The sequence below is a fragment of the Mauremys mutica genome, chromosome 12, assembly GCF_020497125.1.
Source record: "Mauremys mutica isolate MM-2020 ecotype Southern chromosome 12, ASM2049712v1, whole genome shotgun sequence".
Lineage (NCBI taxonomy): Eukaryota > Metazoa > Chordata > Testudines > Geoemydidae > Mauremys > Mauremys mutica.
The window spans coordinates 41,825,632-41,843,856 of NC_059083.1; the positions used below are offsets into that span (position 1 = coordinate 41,825,632).

The 18,225-nt window shown below is 52.2% G+C and overlaps 2 protein-coding genes across 6 annotated transcripts in view; both read right to left on the reverse strand.

Moving 5' to 3' along the window:
- Window positions 1-18,225, reverse strand: part of LOC123345053 (zinc finger protein 883-like) — a 902,586-nt gene that overhangs the window by 668,476 nt on the left and 215,885 nt on the right. The gene's annotated exons all lie outside the window — the stretch shown is intronic.
- On the reverse strand, window positions 957-11,092 carry LOC123345070 (zinc finger protein 436-like). Of its 5 annotated transcripts, none has more exons than XM_044981715.1 (5): window positions 10,614-11,092; window positions 7,841-7,918; window positions 6,374-6,500; window positions 3,497-3,610; window positions 958-3,128 (listed from the first exon to the last, which is right to left on the reverse strand). In XM_044981715.1, the coding sequence occupies exons 2-5, from the start codon at window positions 7,862-7,864 to the stop codon at window positions 2,482-2,484; spliced, it is 912 nt and encodes a 303-aa protein (XP_044837650.1). In that variant the 5' UTR covers window positions 7,865-7,918; window positions 10,614-11,092; the 3' UTR covers window positions 958-2,481. The 5 variants fall into 5 exon arrangements, with proteins under 5 accessions (XP_044837648.1, XP_044837650.1, XP_044837652.1 ...); XM_044981717.1 differs by lacking the exon at window positions 10,614-11,092 and adding an exon at window positions 9,133-9,987; XM_044981716.1 differs by lacking the exon at window positions 10,614-11,092 and having other exon boundaries at window positions 7,841-9,027.

Here is an 18,225-nt window from a genome sequence, read left to right on the forward strand (position 1 = left end):
CTCCAGTCCGCATGTGGGTGCTGAACTCCCTGAGAGGGGTGGGTTTAGGACTTGCCCATCTCCTGGACATCTCCCGTTACATAGCTAAGGCAGGGAGCCAACTAGCAGGCCAGCTTTTGTGAATCCCATCCTGTGGGGAGCCCTGAGCATCTAACTCAGGCTTTGTGCATCCCGATGATTTTCTAGGCAGTTAGAAGTTCAGTGCAGTGATGCCCAGTGTCACAGTACAAGACCCTGTGGGTATCTAGCCCCCAGCGACTGCATCCCAGGCTGACATGCCTGTCAGCACAGGTCTCTCAGAGGAAAGCCAGGCTCAACCACGAAGGCTCTTAAAGGGGAGACTGACTCTCTTGGTAGCTGGGTTTCTGTAAGAATGGATCCATCCTGTCAGCACAGCTGCTTGGGTTCCACTTAAAAAGCACGAACTGTTCACCTTCTGATGGTGACCTCCCATTAGAGCTGATCAGCGCCCCATCAACGCCCTCGCTGCCTGGCCGCTGGGTAGACCACACGGGCCTGGTACAGAACCTAACAGTCAGGGACAGTGACTCTGTTGGGCTGCAAGAAGCAAATTCCAGAATCAGAGCCCTCCAGAGATGAGCATGGCCCTGCAGGGAGTCCCCCTCCTGGGTACACCCAGTAGACATGAGCTCCGTTGTCTCAGCTGCCGCAATGGCAATGGAGAAAGAAGAAGCAGGACCCAAACCACTCAGGGCCTTAGAGATTAACCCCCGTCACTTGAATTGCCCCAGGACTCAGCTCCTAGCCAGGGCCATTGCTGGGGTGCAGGAATAATGTACCAGCAATGGGGCATCTGGCTGGGCTGCTGCCTTGTGTCCCAGCTTTGGTCCCCATGCACAGGTCCATGCAGAGCGCACAGTCATGGGATCTCAGAGGTCCGGCTCCCTGCTGCTGGGTTATCTTTATGGTAACCACCTGCTGGGCTCTGTGCTGTTTGCTCCTGCCAGCACCACAATGCAAGGTGGACTCAGGCCAAGCAGAAAGGACAGCAGCGGTACAGGTAGGGCTTCCAAAGAGAGGCCCAGGAGCTGGGATCTGAGGTGGGGGGAAAACACAGGGGAGAGGAAGGAGGCTGCATCCACCATGGCAGGCAGTGGAGGAGAAGTATTTGAGCCCCAGCACTGGGAGGGAAGGCAGGCTGCTGAGATTCCCAGGCAAGCACCTGCAGCACATGAGGTAGAAAGGCAGAGAGGAGCTGTGTGTGCAGCCCTGAGGTGATGTTGCAGTGGCCCAGGCCCCTCTCTCAAATCAGCGTGAGTGGAAGGGTCTCCCACTGGGGAAAAAAAAAGAAAAGAAAAAAAAACCCACCACAAAGAGGATTCCAGAGAACATCTGTATGTGCAGGTTTTATTTACCGAAACAGAAATAAAAAGGCGTGACAGAGTGTGTGTGCTGGGAGAGAGAGTAACTAGCACAGAGGGGGTAAAATGTCACCTGAAATGGGCAACGGGCATCAAAGGATCAATCCCATTCCTCAGTGAGCAGAGTGGCATCACAGCAGGACCCCTCACTGAGCCCCACTCCGCTCATTTGGGAAGGACACATGGAAGGACACAGATCTGGACTGTCAGTGACCTATACTAGTCACTCTAATTTTAGACATTCCAAAGAATCGGCATAATTACTGTTAAATACCCTAGTGATTTCCCCAGAGATAAATATAAGCCACACATTCCTTTCCCAACACCCACTCATCCACTGCTTGTTGCAAACCCCAAATGCACATAGGAAATGACTGGTCTCTAATTTCTCTTGAAGATTCCCAGTGAGGAACCCCCCCACCCCCTCACTGTAATAATTGAGTTACCCTTTTAGCCCAGGGTGCTCTGAGGTCATTTTAACCCAACATCAGAAATCGACTCTTTGGGGCTGCGACTCTGCACTGACCGACAGAAATGCCTAAGTGCTTGTCTCAGAGCTGCTGGTGGCTGACGGGGTGGGAAGATTATTGCAGACAGTAGCCGTGATCCTGGCACACAAAACCTTGTTCCTTTCCTTCGAGCAGGTGTTCCTCTTTGCAGCAATGAGCTCTGGCCAACCAGTGCAGAGTTATCCAGTCTCAGCACTTGATCACTTGCTAATTCAATAACCCGATTCAAACTCCCAGCAACCCGTTCCCTGCCCATTCTTCCTCTCCTAGTCCCCGAACATTTGATCTCTGGTTTCCTCCAAAAGTCTGCAAGGGAAGGGCCTCTGGGGCACCCACCCCACATGAACACCGGTACATGGGGGAGGCCCAGCCCAAGTTCCAGAGGATGGTGCAGAGACAGGTCTCTACCCTGAGAAAGGTGGCTTAGCTCAAGGAATTGGTTCGTGGAAAGGGATTTGAGTCCATGGAAATAAGTGTCTAGGGGAGTTGGGTTCTTCTTTCCCCTGACCACCACATGGCTGGCAAGTGGCCTGGCAGCCCAGCAATGAGGAAAAACTGATCGGGGCTTCTCCTCCTCTGCCTGCGGTTTGCTACAGGAGGCAGAGCCAGAGATTCACCGAGCAGCCTGGAGGCACCTGCAACTGCCCCCTGATCCCAGCGATAGGCAGCTGGATACTCCAGGAACTGGGAAATGCAGTATTCACCCCACCCCAGGCAGGTAATTTACAGCGTCTCTCCATCAGGTGGAGTTTCTGGTGTCTAATAAGGTGTGGGCTCTGATTGAAGCTTTTCTCGCATTCGTCGCACTTGTATGGTCTCTCTCCCGTGTGGATCCGCTCATGTACAACCAGGTGCGAGCTCCGACCGAAGCCTTTCCCACAGTTGGGGCATTTAAAGGGTCTCTCACCCGTGTGGGTTCTCTGGTGTCTCATGAGGTGCGAGATGCAACTGAAGATTTTTCCGCAGTCTATGCATATTTTCTGCGTCTCTCCGGTCTGCTGGACTGTGGTTTTGTTGCTATCTCTGGAACCACCCTCATGGGAAGTGGATTTACTTTGTCCCTTCCCTGAGTCCTTTTCCTTCTGCCTCTTTGATCCATTCTGACTCCCACCAGCTTCTCCCTGTGCAGAAACATTTCCTCTGGATCCTTCCGATACCGTCCCACACGGTTCCACTTGCACAGGCCCTTCCTGCTGAGGAGTCTCCTCCTTGTTCTTACACAACATCTCGTCACCTGCTGGGACAGGGAGAGAATCCAGACCAGAGTCAGTCCCCATACTGGGGGAAAACAAACTCAGAAACAAACCAAAATAGCTGATGGGGAAATTGAAATATTAGGTTCCAAATCCACCTAAACCCTTCTCCTGATAAAGGAAGAGTGAACCGACTCCACTTCCATATCCCATGTGAATGCTCCGGGGGAAGGAGCTACTGCAAGGTGCCAGTTAGAATGGGTGGGAATGACAGCTGAGGACTTGCTGGCTACCCTCTTGATCTGGTTGATAATGAGGCAAAACTGGGGGAGTTCAGGAGGGCCTACGTGGGAATCTCAGCTGTTTCCTTCAAAGATGGACGATTTACACGCCAGTTGAACCAAATCCTCACCTGTACAGGCACCTCTCCGGATCCCCCTTTCCTCTGAGCCCTGGAGATCTGGGACCCACGTCTCTTCCCCTTGTTCCAGCTGACAGATCAAGTCAGGTCTGGACATCAGAAATCCTGCTCCAGGGAAAAATTAACCTTGTTAAGAGGAGGGTGAATTACATATTTGGGTAACAAAGCTTGAAATGTAACGTTCTAGCCCAGTCAAAACAGTATTATTCCAGAGCCATCTTTTCAAAGCCGCAGGACACTACTAACGAACATAGTCAGATAGTCAGAGGGGGTTCTTCTTTAATACCCCACCAACCTGAAATCCCCTCTAGGGTCTCCCGCTGCTGCTACCCAGCCATCTCCAGATGGGCTGGGGAAGCGTAGAACAGGCTTTTGGGCTATTGCAAACCACGATTGGTGACTGCAACTATTCTGAGCCATGAACAATTAATGGGGGACCCGAACTGAAAGGGTGCAGGGCTCTAATGGAGCATGCCCAGCCGCCAGCCCCATCTCTTGTACCAAGGGTTCCCTCACAGCCTGCAATCGTGGCTCTATGGCACGGGGAGGGTGGTGTCTCTTTGACAGGCTGCTCCCAAGACTGACTATTTGCTGTGAAAAAAGCCAGCGACAGACTCCTCAAAGAGCTTCCTAAAAGACAAGAGAGGGCAGCTGTGTGACCCAGCGAGCAGAGACTCCACCCACGATCCCCTTCTCCTGGACAACGAGGGCCCCGGGAGAGTCAGAGGGAAGCTGGGACCAGTGCACACAAGCAAGCAGGATTCAGTGCGATAAGGGGTGGGAGGGAGCAGCGGCAGGGCCAGATTAGCTTTTTGTGGGCCCGGCGCCAGACATATTTGTGGCCCCCATTGGGGAAACAGGGCATGTGATGGGGGGCAATCCGCAAAGCGAGGGGCCGGTTGGGGGCAATGAGGTGCAGCGCAGCGGGAGTGGCCCCACTCAGCCCAGCACAAGGGCACTGTTTACAAACCCACAACTGCTAGGGCTGCCCAGCCCTGCCCTGCCAGCGTGTCCCTTCCACAGTGCCCAATGCCCTCCCCTTATGTCCAGCACCCCCTCACCCAGAGACTTCTCCCACAGAGCCTATGCCAAGGACCCCCTGCCCAGAGACACCTCGCGCTGACCTCCCACCACAACTGCACAGCACCCTGCACACCATACCCCCTGCCCAGCTCCCCCACCCACAGATCCCTACTGTCCAGCACCCCCTTCACAGTCCCACCATCACAGCTGTACAGCACTCCATATTCTGAGGGAATTCTGCATCAAATTCTGTGCATAATATTTTAAAATTCTGCATTTTTTTTTTTTTACAATAAATAAATGTGGAAGCTCCACCATGGCAGTGGGGAGCACAGGCCACTGACTGCACGGAGGTGGGAGAATACCCTGCAGCCTCCCCTGCCCCCCAGGACAGGGACTTGGCAGTGAGGCTGAACCTGACCCTGACAGAGCACAAGGGCCAAGCCTGCCACAGAAACACCCTGGGGCCCTGCCCCTTTTGCACCAGGCACACCAGATGTGGGCAGGGAGGCTCAGCCTGGCAGCAGGATCCAAGTGCAGAGGGACTTAGTGTGGGGGGATCCAGATGGGGGTAAGAGGGTTCAGTGTGGGGCAGTCTGGGTGCAGGCAGCTCAGTGGGGGATCTGGATGCACAGGGAGGTTCCAGGTGCAGGGGCAATGGGAGTCTGCAGGGGGGGACCAAGTGAAAGTGGTTGGAGCTCAGCAGAGGGGTGTCTGGGTGCAGGGGAGGTGGGGTTCATTTGGGTGGGGGTGTAGGTGGCTGGGGCTCAGTGGGGAGGGTGTCTGGGGGGCTCATCAGGGTGGTACAGATGCAGGGGAGGTGGGGCTTGTCAGGGTGAGGGTTTGATGGGCCTGCTTAACAGGGGAGCCCCTCCTGCTGCCAAGGAGATCCGCATGCTGGGTCCCCGCTTCCCCTGTCCCCTTCTCTTCCCCATCCCATGCCCCTTCCCTACCACTTCATCTCCTTCCCAGCCCACCCCTTCCTTCCCCGCTGCCCCCGCTTCCTCCATCCCCCTCTCTCCCCATCCCATGCCCCTTCCCCACTGCTCCACCTCCTTCCCAGGCCAGGGAGGCAGGGGGGAAACCACTCCCCACCACAAGACAGCAGAACAGGTTGGGGCCGAGTCACTCAACTTCCTGCCACCCAACCCAGCACTCATGGGATGGCAGGAAGTGAATCCACCCGGCCCCAGCCTGCTCTGCTCCCCTGGCTCCCAGCCTTGGGACTGGGGGGTAAGGGGGAACCACCCCCCAGCACTCACCAGCAGCGTGGCTGGGAGCTGGTGGAGCAGAGCAGGCTGAGTCCAGGTTGCTCCGCTTCCCGCCACCCAGTGAGTGCAGGGCGGGCCCAACCCCTGCTGCAGTCAGGGGGTCAGAAGAGGTGGGGCAGGGGCGGGACCAGCTTTCCTGGCCCAGGCTGGCCGGGGCCCCATCTAACTCTGGGCCCGGTGCCATAGCGCCACTGGCGCCATGGTAAACCCAGGACTGAGCAGTGGTGTCACTGAATGCAGCAGTTCCAGGGTAAGCACGCTGGAGTAAGTAGGGGACCTGGTGAGTCAGAGGGAGTTAGTGTGCACCGTAATTATAGCCGCTAAATCCTCTGGTATTAATGACTTGGATTGCTGTAGTACCTAGAGACCTCACGCAAGGTCCAGGGCCCCTTTGTGCTAGGCACTGCACAGACAAACACAGTCCTGCCCTAGAGAATGTAAAGTCCAGGTAGAAAGGGAGCTATGGGGCTGATCCCACTGAAATCTAAGGGACTGGGAAGAACTGTGAGCGAAGGTCAATTCAGGCGATGCAAAAGTTCAAATTTCAACATGCCTAGGAGACAGGAATCCTTACCCAGCGAGGTCACGTTCTCATAGTTCTCCTGCATAACGTCCCTGTAGAGGGCTCGCTGACCCAGGTCCAACAGCGCCCATTCCTCCTTGGTGAAATACACAGCCACGTCCTCAAAGGTCATGGGCATCTGCATCAACAACAAGAGTCCCCTGCTCACACCCTGCTGCCCCAGCCAGAGTCCCATCAGCTCAGTCACAGGTACAGCTGGAAAAATCCCCCTCGGCCCCAGAGAGCAGAGCCCTTTCCCTGCCAAGCAAGAGGTGCTGCTGCAGAATTAAAGCTCTCATTTCAGAGGAAAGCGAAGCGAGGATTATGAAGTGGGGTTGGATGCTGCTATGTTTCTGCCCACGAGACAGCCGGCTTTGACCCCTCTGCACTGCTCAGAGCTTCCCTGGTAGCAGCAGAAAGCTAAAGAGAACTTCGTTCATTTCAGAGCTGTTCTGCAGAGCCTGAGAAACTCACTAGCATCATTTGAATTTCTGTCTGGGCCAATACATTAGATACACCCCTCTGGCAGCTAGACCTCAGAAATGCAATAGGCTACTGCCCTCACAAGCTAATGGAGTTACTTTAGCTCAAGCAGCAGAGATCTGCGTGTGGTATGGGAGTTTACCAGGCCCACCACACAGACACACATGGTAGCAAGAGATTGATATGAAAGTGGAATTAAAACCTTGCTCAAAGAACCACACAAGCCACCCATGACATACAAGGGAAAGTCTGGCACTGCTCTCACCGGTGCAACAGGGCTTCAGAGAGCCAAGATATCATGAAAACAGATGCTCTTCCCAACCAGTGTGGAAGATAAGAAATGATTCGGCCTGGGCCCCCACATGCTGCTGCGCTGCTTTTCCCAGTCTGCCGACAGGCAGCTCCGGAGTAATCTCTGCTGGCCAAGTCCAGTCTGCCCTTCAGAGCTCTGTGGGCATTTGAGAAATGCATCAGAAACTCTCTGCTGTTGCTGCTTCCCCCTGTGAAACTCCGAGCAGTAGCAGAAGCTGCACGGGAGTTATTCATTGCGGGGGTAGGGGAAACGCCCCAGAACTGGAAGTTCAGAAAGGGATAGGATAGCGGAGATCCCCGTGCAGACTGCTTCAGACCTCATCGTGCGGCTACTAGACAAGAGACAGATCCTGGAAATGGAGCCCATGAGTACGATCTGTGGACAGCTTCCCAGGAGGAATTCAGCAGCTGATCATGGGAAGAAGGGTTGGTTGCCCCCTCTCCTCTTTGTATTAACCTCTGGCTAGGAAGCTTAGGCTGTGGCTAGCAGGAGTCCGATATGGTTTTCAGTGCCTGGACCCGTGGCTTGATTCTTGGTCCACAGATGGGGGAATTCCCCTTGTTCTCTAGCGTCCCAGCAGGTTTGTCACAATCTATCCCCATCTCCCACTCCCTCCTCCTGTGCATGCCCTGCTCCCTCCCTGTCCAGCGCAAACCCTCAGCAGCTCCCTGGAAAACCCCTACCTGAAAACGCTGTGCTAAAGCCATTTCGCTTCTGGGACGACGTGGCTGGACTGGACTGGATGGATGTTATTCTGCAGCCTGCCAGGGAGAGAGGTGATTCGGGAGGCGTCAGAGGGGGTTTCAGTCCACTTCACACCTTGACTCCCCCCACATTTGTCTCCTGCACACAGAGGTTCTGACTCTGCAATGCCGGGAAAGTCCATAGTCACTTGATTACAGCACAGACCTGCCCCCTCCTCCCAGGACTGAGACATCTTTAAACCTCCCAGCATCTGAGTCTGTGAACCAAATGCTAGAAATGAGCCAAATCAAAGGAGTTGCTTGTTTTGGAGGGTTCCCCTGAGAGCACCATGTTCCCTCAGCAGGCAGGGGGCACAGGCAGAGGCAGGAACTGCTTTTTCCTCTCTCCTTGTCCCCAGGAAAGTCAGTCTGCTCAGGGGTGCTGCAGTGAATGGAGCTGCCGTTATGCCCATGGTTTTTGCTTCTCTTTCAAAACACCACACTAAGGAAGGCGTGAATTCCGGCCTGTGAGTGCTTGCTGCAATTTCTGCTTTTTTAGTCTTGAGAAACTGCCAGCCTTGGACAAAGGCAAGGGACAGATGGGGAGGCAGCTTTTGAAGGATGAAAGGGAAATCTTACAGATATTGCATCCTCCAGTTGTCCTCATTCATCCAGTAGCAATTTTGTGGCATGTATTTCTCACATCAGATCAGTCTCTTCTCTTTCGAGCAAAGAGGAAAACCTGTCTCAATTAGCTTCACAATTTATGAGGCCTTAATTTGTTATGTTTCAATGAACAGTCCCTCTTATCAGAGTCATAAATTCCAAGGCCAGAAGGGATTATCTAGTCTGACCTCCTGTGTAACACAGGCCAGAGAACTTCCTCCAAAGTAACTCCTAGAGCAGAGCTTTTAGATAAAACACCCAGTCTAGATGTAAAAACGGTCAGTGATGGAGAATCCACCGTCACTGATGGTTGTTCCAATGATTAATTACTCTTACTGTTAAAAATATACACCTCCTTTCCAGTCTAAATTTGTCTAGCTTCAACTTTCAGCCATTGGATCATCTTATATCTTTCTCTGCTAGACGGAAGAGTCCATTATTAAATATTTGATCACCACGTAGGTAAGAACTGCCCGCCCTATTGTGCTTCTATAGGGTGCACAGGCAAGGCCTGATGGGATCTCTCTTCCTTACGCGTGCGTACACACACACACACACATCGGCTTGACACACACACATCTGCTTCACTCACACACACACACACACACACACACACACACACACACCTGCTTGTTTTTAACTCTAGAAGTGTCAGTGCATCTCCTCTCTCCTGTTTTTGCTGGGCAGCTGGCTGAACAATACCCAAGTATACTGGGGCTGGCTGGGTGATGTCCAGGTATATCAGGAACTTCCCCAGCTTCTTATTGTAGAGACGAGTGTTGTTGAATCAGGGAGGAAAATAGGTCCGTCTGTTTGAGTGCTCGGGGTTAAACTGATCTGAAAACTGTTTCAGCTTTCCTAAATAAATAAAATCAAAATCGCTTCCGCTTTCAGTCAAGTCACTAAGATATCATGAGGATGGGGAGCTAAGAAAACTCGATCAGATTTAATTTACTATCTCGCTTGCATGTTACAAGACTACTGCTTCTACAGTTCTCTGTACAATCTTTTAGGCAATTTAAAGTACGTAAGACTGACATGTTTATGCCACTCCCGTGCCCCCAAAACATTCCAGATCTCCTCTAGTGATTGTTAAAGTTCCAAAACACAACACTTTCCTCTGCTTTTATAAGCCCCAACTCAAAACAAAATGGCTCGTCTAAGCTATAGCTCTGCAGCTGACGGCAGCAAGATTTGGCCAAGCGGCATGTTTGAGAACAGGACAATAAGGCTTGATTAGAACTATTTATTTACACTAATAAAATGCTGTTGGGAAGGGTGACAGGCTCACATTATGGCCCATTTGGATGACATCTGAAAGCCCTCTCTCTTCCCAGATTTTTTTTTTTTAAAGATTGCATGTCATGAGAGCATCAGATAGAGACCTAGTTAAAGAAACAGTGGTGTTGTAACCCTGTCAGTCCCAGGATATTAGAGAGACAAGGTGGGGGAGGGAATATTTTTATTGGACCAATTTCTGTTGGGAAGAGAGAGAAGCTTTTGGGACTCACCCACAGCTCTGCTCCAGGTCTGGGAAACTTACTCAGAGTGTCACAGCTAAATACAAGATGGAGCTAGGATGACCAGATAGCAAGGGTGACAAATCGGGATGGGGGTTTGAGGTAATAGGTGCCTATATCAGACAAAGCCCCAAATATGGGACTGTCCCTATAAAATCAGGAGGTCTGGTCACCCTAGATAGAGCAGCAGCTGAATGCCCAGGAGCCTCTTGTCCCACTTTGCACAGATGACAAATGCATTGGGGAGGTGGGGGGGAGGCTCAGCCTTCCCAGGGATCAATCCCATTAGTTACAGGGAAGGGGGTTGGTGTGGAAATGTTTATACAAACACGCCCAGGCCAAGTCACTTTGGAGCTGACACAGCAAACCCACCCCTATCCGCACTGCAATGCTGGGGAGATTTACCCAGCGCTGCAGAGCGCAAGTGGCCCCTCCTAGCTTGTCTAGGGGACCTAGATCTTTAAAACACAGAACCCCCAAGACTCCCCCACCCGGTATTGCTCCCATCGCGCAGCTTCCGAGGGGCCGTTGGTGCAGCGTCACTTTCCTGCCCGGCCCCGGCCCTTCCCCCGGGTCTCGCCCCTCACCTGCAGGCTCCGGCTCAGGGGCTGGTGTCGGCAGAGCCCGGGGCTGCCCCAGGGGCTGGTTCCAGCCCCCGCAGAGAGTCCCCCCGGCTGGGCACCGAGCGGGGTTAGTGCAGGTCCCTCCTTTGCAGCAGCGGCTCAGTCCGAGCTCCCGGCTCCCGGTCACAGCAAGGGAAGGACGCAGCAGCAGCAGCAACTTGAGCCAGGAAGTTCAGCAGCGCCAGAGCAAGACAACGCGTCCAGCTCCCCCTCTTTTCACAGCGGCGTCTGGTGGCAGCAACTGACAAAACGCACCAGAGCGGGGGTGTCGCCCCCCGCTTGCCCTGGAGTCTCCAGGACCTGACGACTCATGGTTCAGTACAGAGTATGTCACGTGATTAAACCTCCTGGACTAGTCCGGCCAACACGGCAGCGCTAAACAAGCCAGAGACAGGCCCAGAACTGGGCTACACACAGACATGGCACTGAATTAACTCACAGGGCTTGTCTAGAGGGGACATTCAATCCAATTAGCTACAGGTGTGAATGTAAAACCCATTAAACCCCTGTATGACTATGGCCATTCACAGAGAAGGATGCTTCATTTACGTCCTGTGTGGACAAGTTCTACATTGAATTCCAAATAGGTTTAGGCCAGGGCTTGTCTCTGTGGGGAAGCTTTGCATTGATTCATCCATTACATGGCCAGGAGGGACAATTGTGATTGCCTAGTCCCACTTCCTCTATAACACAATTCCTGCTTGAACTAGAACTTGTTTATAGAATCATAGGGTTGGAAAAGACACCAGGAGGTCGTCTAGTCCAATTCCCTACTCAAAGCAGGACCAACACCAACTAAATCATCCCAGCCAGGGCTTTGTCAAGCCAGGCCTTAAAAACCTCTAAGGAGGGAGATTCCACCACCTCCCTAGGTAACACATTCTAGTGCTTCACCACCCTCCTAGTGAAATACTGTTTCCAAATATCCAACCTAGACCTCCCCAACTGCAAAATGAGACCATTGCTTCCTGTTCTGTCATCTGCCACAACTGAGAACAGTCTAGATCCATCCTCTTTGGAACCCCCCTTCAGGTAGTTGAAGGCTGCTATTAAATCCCCCCTCACTCTTCTGCAGACTAATAACCCCAGTTCCCTCAGCCTCTTCTCGTAAGTCATGTGCTGCAGCCCCCTAACCATTTTCGTTGCCTTCCGCTGGACTCTCTCCAATTTGTTCACATCTCTTCTGTAGTCGGGGGACCAAAACTGGACGCAATACTCCAGAGGTGGCTTCACCAGCGCCGAATAGAAGGGAATAATCACTTCCCTCAATCTGCAAGCAATGCTCCTACTAATACAGCCTAATATGCTGTTGGCCTTCTTGGCAACAAGGGCACACTGCTTAGTGTTATCTGCAAACTTGCTGAGGGTGCAATTAATCCCATCATCCAGATCATTAAAAAAGATGTTGAACAACCTGGCCCTAGGACCGACCCTTGCGGCACTCCACTTGATACCGGCTGCCAACTAGACATCGAGCCATTGATCACTATCCATTGAGCCCAACGATCTAGCCATCTTTCTATCCAACTTATAGTCCATTCATCCAATCCATACTTCTGTTCCTGATCACCTTCCTCTCCTCCAAGTGCTTCAAAATGGATTCCTTGAGGACCTGCTCCATGGATTTTGCCAGGGACTGAAGTGAGGCTGACCGGTCTGTAGTTCCCTGGGTTCTCTTTCTTCCCTTTTTTAAATATAGACACTATATTTGCCTTTTTCCAATCATCCAGGACCTCCCTTGATTGCCACGAATTTTCAAAGATAATGGCCAATGGCTCTGCAATCACAGTCTACTCCCTCAGCACCCTTGGATGCATTAGATCTGGACCCATGGTGCAGAACTTGTGCATGTCCAGCTTTTCTAAATAGTCCTTAATCTGTTCTTTCACCACTGAGGGCTGCTTATCTCCTCCCCATACGGTGTTGCCCAGTGCAGCAGTCTGGGAGCTGATCTTGTTCGTGAAGAGAGGGGTAAAAAAAGCATTGAGTACATTAGCTTTTTCCACATCCTCTGTCACTAGGTTGCCTCCCTCATTCAGGAAGGGTCCCACACTTCCCCTGACCTTCTTCTTTGTTGCTAACATACCTGTAGAAACCCTTCTGGTTACCCTTCACATCCCTTGCTAGCTGCAACTCCAATTGTGCCTTGGCCTTCCTGATTACACCCATGCATGCTCTAGCAATATTTTTATACTCCTCCCTAGTCATCTGTCAAAATTTCCACTTCTTGTAAGCTTCCTTTTTGAGTTTAAGCTCACCAAAGATTTCACTGTTAAGCCAAGCTGGTCGCCTGCCATATTTGCTATTCTTTCTGCACTTCGGGATGGTTTGCACCCTCAAAAAGGCTTTGTTAAAATACAGCCAGCTCTCCTGGACTCCTTTCCCACTCATAACAGCCTCCCAGGGGATCCTGCATATCAGTTCCCTAAGGGAGTCGAAGTCTGGTTTTCTGAAGTCCGAGGTCTGTATTTTGCTACTCTCCTTTCTTACTTTTGTCAGGATCCTGAACTCAACCATCTCACGGTCACTGCTGCCTAGGTTGCCACCCACTTCTACTGCCCCTAACAATTCTTCCCTGTTTGTAAGCAGCAGGTCAAGAGGAGCATGGCCCCAAGTTGGTTCCTCCAGCACTTGTACCAGAAAGTTGTCCCCAACACTCTTTAAAAACTTCCTGGATTGTCTGTGAATTGCATTTATGCCTTTGTTCACCACAATGAAGAGCCCTCCTGTATCACACTTCTGTTCTCCACATAGGTACCTATAGACTATGAGCAAGACACCCCTTCCCTTTGCAAAGCAAAATCAACCCCAGGAGCTCACTCTGTCACTGTACAGCTCACTCTGTCACATTAACACCACCCTATACCGAAAACTTACCGACCACTATGCCTACCTTCATGCCTCCAGCTTCCATCCCGGGCACACCACAAGATCCATTGTCTACAGCCAAGCACTGAGGTACAACCGCATCTGCTCTAACCCCTCAGACAGAGACCAACATCTACAAAATCTCCACCAAGCATTCTCAAAACTACAGTACCTGCACGAGGAAATAAGGAAACAGATCAACAGAGCCAGACGTGTACCCAGAAGCCTCCTACTGCAAGACAAACCCAAGAAAGAAACCAACAGGACTCCACTGGCCATCACATACAGGGTATGGCTACACTGGTGATTTGCAGCACTGGAAAGCCTCCACCAGCGCTGCAATTAGTAAGTGGCCACACCTGCAAGGCACTTCCAGCACTGCAACTCCCTGGCTGCAGCGCTGGCCGAACACCCCTCTCGGCATGGGGAATAAGGATTCCAGCGCTGGTGCTGCAGCGCTGGTCATCAAGTGTGGCCACACACCAGCGCTGTGATTGGCCTCCAGGGTATAAGGATGTATCCCAGAATGCCTGTTCAGCCACTCTGCTCATCAGGTCAGACTCTACTTCCCTGGCCTCAGGTGACCCGCCCTTTAAATGCCCCGGGAATTTTAAAAATCCCCTTCCTGTTTGCTCAGCCAGGTATGGAATGCAATCAGTGAATCTTTACAGGTGACCATGCCTCCACGTGGCAAACGAGCCCCAGCATGGAGCAATGGCGAGCTGATGGACCTCATCAGTGTTTGGGGGGAGGAATCTGTGCAGGCACAGCTGCGCTCTAGCCGTAAGAATTATGATACCTTTGCCCAGGTATTGAGAGCCATGCTGGAAAGGGGCCATGAGCGTGACGCGCTGCAGTGCAGGGTAAAAGTAAAGGAGCTCCGGAGTGCCTATTGCAAAGCACGTGAAGGGAACCGCAGATCCGGCAGTGCCCCCACGACCTGCCGGTTTTACAAGGAGCTGGATGCGATTTATGGGGGTGACCCCTCTGTAAATCCAAGGACCACGATGGACAGTTCAGAGCCGGTAGAGGAGGGGGAGGGGGAGGCAGACAGTGAGGCTACTGTGGTGGGGGAAGACAACCCGGAGGAGGCATGCAGTCAGGAGCTCTTCTCAAGCCAGGAGGAAGCTAGCCAGTCGCAGCCCCTGGAACTTGGTGCAGAAGAATCACAGGAGCAGGTCCCAGGTAAGCAGCTTTTATTGCAATGCAAAGTTTTTGGGAGAGTAGGGGGGATGGTATGGCTGCATGCCTGCATGCCTAGACATGGAATATCCCATTGATGTGGTCTATCACGTCGCAGTAATCTGCCTCTGTAATCTCTTCAAAAGTTTCTGCAAGAGCATAGGCAATTCGCGTGACCAAGTTTAAAGGGAGAGCCATTGTGGTCCCTGTCCCATTCAGGCTAATGCGTCCGCGCCACTGTTCCAGGAGGGGTGGGGGAACCATGCTTGCACAGAGGCACGCTGCATAAGGACCCGGGCGGAATCCGCATTGTTGTAGGAGACCCTCCCTTGCTTCTTTGGTAACCCGCAGAAGGGAGATATCTTCAAGTATTAACTCCTGTGGGAAATGGAGGGAGTGTTTCAGTGCTGGTTTCCCCAACTGCATAGCGCGGCAGGCAGGAACCCCAGGAACCCCAGGGTTAACAAAGCCCCAAAACAGGCAGCCTAGCCATGAAGCAAGAAGCACCCTGCTCGAGCAGAGCGCGGAAGGAAACCCCAGGGTTAATTCCTGAGGGACATGGCACTGCTGCGTTTAACAAAGCCCCGAAACAGGCAGCCTAGCCATGAAGCAAGAAGCACCCTGCTCGAGCAGAGCGCGGAAGGAAACCCCAGGGTTAATTCCTGAGGGACATGGCACTGCTGCGTTTAACAAAGCCCCGAAACAGGCAGCCTAGCCATGAAGCAAGAAGCACCCTGCTCGAGCAGAGCGCGGAAGGAAACCCCAGGGTTAATTCCTGAGGGACATGGCACTGCTGCGTTTAACAAAGCCCTGAAACAGGCAGCCTAGCCATGAAGCAAGAAGCACCCTGCTCGAGCAGAGCGTGGAAGGAAACCCCAGGGTTAATTCCTGAGGGACATGGCACTGCTGCGTTTAACAAAGCCCTGAAACAGGCAGCCTAGCCATGAAGCAAGAAGCACCCTGCTCGAGCAGACCGCGGAAGGAAACCCCAGGGTTAATTACCATTACCATTTCTGGGAGGCTGTGAATTCTCTAGCAGTTGCTGAAATGTGTGAGGAATGCTTGTGAGACTTTAAAATAACTTCAGATTATACACAATGGAAGCTCTCTTAAAATGTATCATTTGCTGTATTTTTACAGTGACCTTGAGTAGTCCTGGGCCGGTCTTATCAGTGACTGAAAGAAAGCTTCAAAACCTGAGGAACCTAACAAAAGCAAAGAAGAATTGGTGAAGGCAGTTATGAACCAGTGTGCAACAGAGAATAAAAATGCGCAGGAATGGAGAGAAAAGATGCATCACTGGAGGCAAACAGAAAGCAGGAGAAAGGCGTTGACGCTGAAGAAAACCACGAGGCAGCTTATAAACCTCATTGCGCGCCAAACAGACTGTATGCAGTCAATGGTAGCAATGCAGGCAGAGCACTACCGTGCCAAACCCCCACCCTCCCAAACCTCTTTCCCCTATGCACCAATGTCAGCTCCAAGTCCCGTTCCCCAGCATCCAGGTTCTTACCTACACCATCACCAGCTGCCCCCGACACCTGTACGGTCACCTATGAGCCCAGAGAACTACGACCCTTACCCTCTGCACTCAACCCCCATCACCATGCAACAGTACAATCCTGAGGTGCGCAGCACTCCTGGCAGTACATATGAAAAACTATGAATGTACAGTTCAACAACCAACCCCCCTGCCCGTGTACTTCCTTTTTTTTAAATAAATGATTTCTTTGATTATGAATCAGTTTTTATTATTGCATAAAGTGAAAGATAACAAACCCCAATGAAAACACAGGTAACAAACATCAAGGAAAACACAGGCACTTAAAAGCACTGTAACCAGTGCACGTCACTCCTGGTCAAGGCAAAAAAACATTACTGTTGGCTTTCAGCCTCAAATTTCTCCCTCAAGGCATCCCTAATCCTTGTTGCCCTGTGGTGGGCGTCTCTAGTAGCCCTGCTGTCTGGCTGTGCAAATTCAGCCTCCAGGACTTGCACCTCGTTGGTCCATGCCTGGCTGAATGCTTCACCCTTCCCTTCACAAATATTATGGAGGGTACAGCACGCGGATATAACCGCAGGGATGCTGCTTTCCCCCAAGTCTAGCTTCCCATACAGACATCTCCAGCGAGCTTTTAAACGGCCAAAAGCACACTCCACAGTCATTCGGCATCGGCTCAGCCTGTAGTTGAAACGGTCCTGGCTCCTGTTCAGCTTCCCTGTATATGGTTTCATGAGCCAAGGCATTAATGGGTTAGCGGGGTCCCCAAGGATCACAATGGGCATTTCAACGTCCCTTACTGTGATCTTTCGGTCTGGGAAAAATGTACCTTCCTGCATCTTCCTGAACAGGCCACTGTTCCGAAAGATGCGTGCATCATGCACTTTTCCAGGCCAGCCTGTGTAAATATCAATGAAACGCCCACGGTGATCCACAAGCGCCTGGAGAACCATAGAGAAATACCCCTTGCGATTAATGTACTCGTAGGCTAGGTGGGGTGGTGCCAGAATAGGAATATGCGTCCCATCTATTGCCCCTCCACAGTTAGGGAAACCCATTTCTGAAAAGCCATCCACAATGTCCTGCACGTTCCCCACAGTCACGGTTCTCCTTAGCAGGATGCGATTAATGGCCCTGCAAACTTGCATCAACACGATTCCAACGGTCGACTTTCCCACCCCAAACTGGTTCCCGACCGACCGGTAGCTGTCTGGAGTTGCCAGCTTCCAGATTGCAATAGCCACCCGCTTTTCCACCGTCAGGGCAGCTCTCAATCTTGTGTCCTTGCGCCGCAGGGTGGGGGCGAGCTCAGCACACAGTCCCATGAAAGTGGCTTTTCTCATACGAAAGTTCTGCAGCCACTGCTCGTCATCCCAGACTTCCATGACAATGTGATCCCACCACTCACTGCTTGTCTCACGAGCCCAAAAGCGGCGTTCCACGGTGCTGAGCATTTCCGTTACCGCCACAAGCAATTTCATGTCACCCGCTTTAGGCAAATCCATATCATCATCGGACTCCTCACTGTCACTTTGGAGCTGAAGGAGGAATAGCTCAACTGCCAAATGTGATGTGCTGGCAACAGTCAGCAGCAAATTCCTCAGCAGCTCAGGCTCCATTTCACAGCGTGCTGAACTCACAATGGCAAGAAACGTGGACGGCGAAACTGTGACTGCTGGGAAGTGAAGCGATGCACCACGGGGCGTTGGAATAGGAAGCGGAATGACCCACACACTTCCTTCCCCTTCCCACAATACTCAGCGCCAAAACGGCGCCAAAACGGGATGAGGTGCTCTGTGGGATAGCTGCCCACAATGCACCTCTCAGTACAGCGCTGGAAATGCTGCCAATGTGGCCACACTGCAGCGCTGGTAGCTGTCAGTGTGGCCACACTGCAGCGCTGGCCCTGCACAGCTGGATGACCAGCGCTGCAAACTACCAGCGCTGCAAACCGTAAGTGTAGCCATAGCCACAGTCTCCAGCTAAAACCCCTCCAACGCATCATCAGGGATCTACAACCCATCC

What these genes read in the sequence shown, in the direction of transcription:
- LOC123345070 (XM_044981713.1), bottom strand. Translation starts at nt 6,557, where the DNA reads ATGGGACTCTGGCTGGGGCAGCAGGGTGTGAGCAGGGGACTCTTGTTG. An exon ending in TGAGAACGTGACCTCGCTGG is followed by an intron (nt 3,611 to 6,373) that starts GTAAGGATTCCT and finishes TCCCTGGAGCAG; the next exon opens with GATTTCTGATGTCCAGACCT. An exon ending in CCGGAGAGGTGCCTGTACAG is followed by an intron (nt 3,129 to 3,496) that starts GTGAGGATTTGG and finishes TCCCTGTCCCAG; the next exon opens with CAGGTGACGAGATGTTGTGT.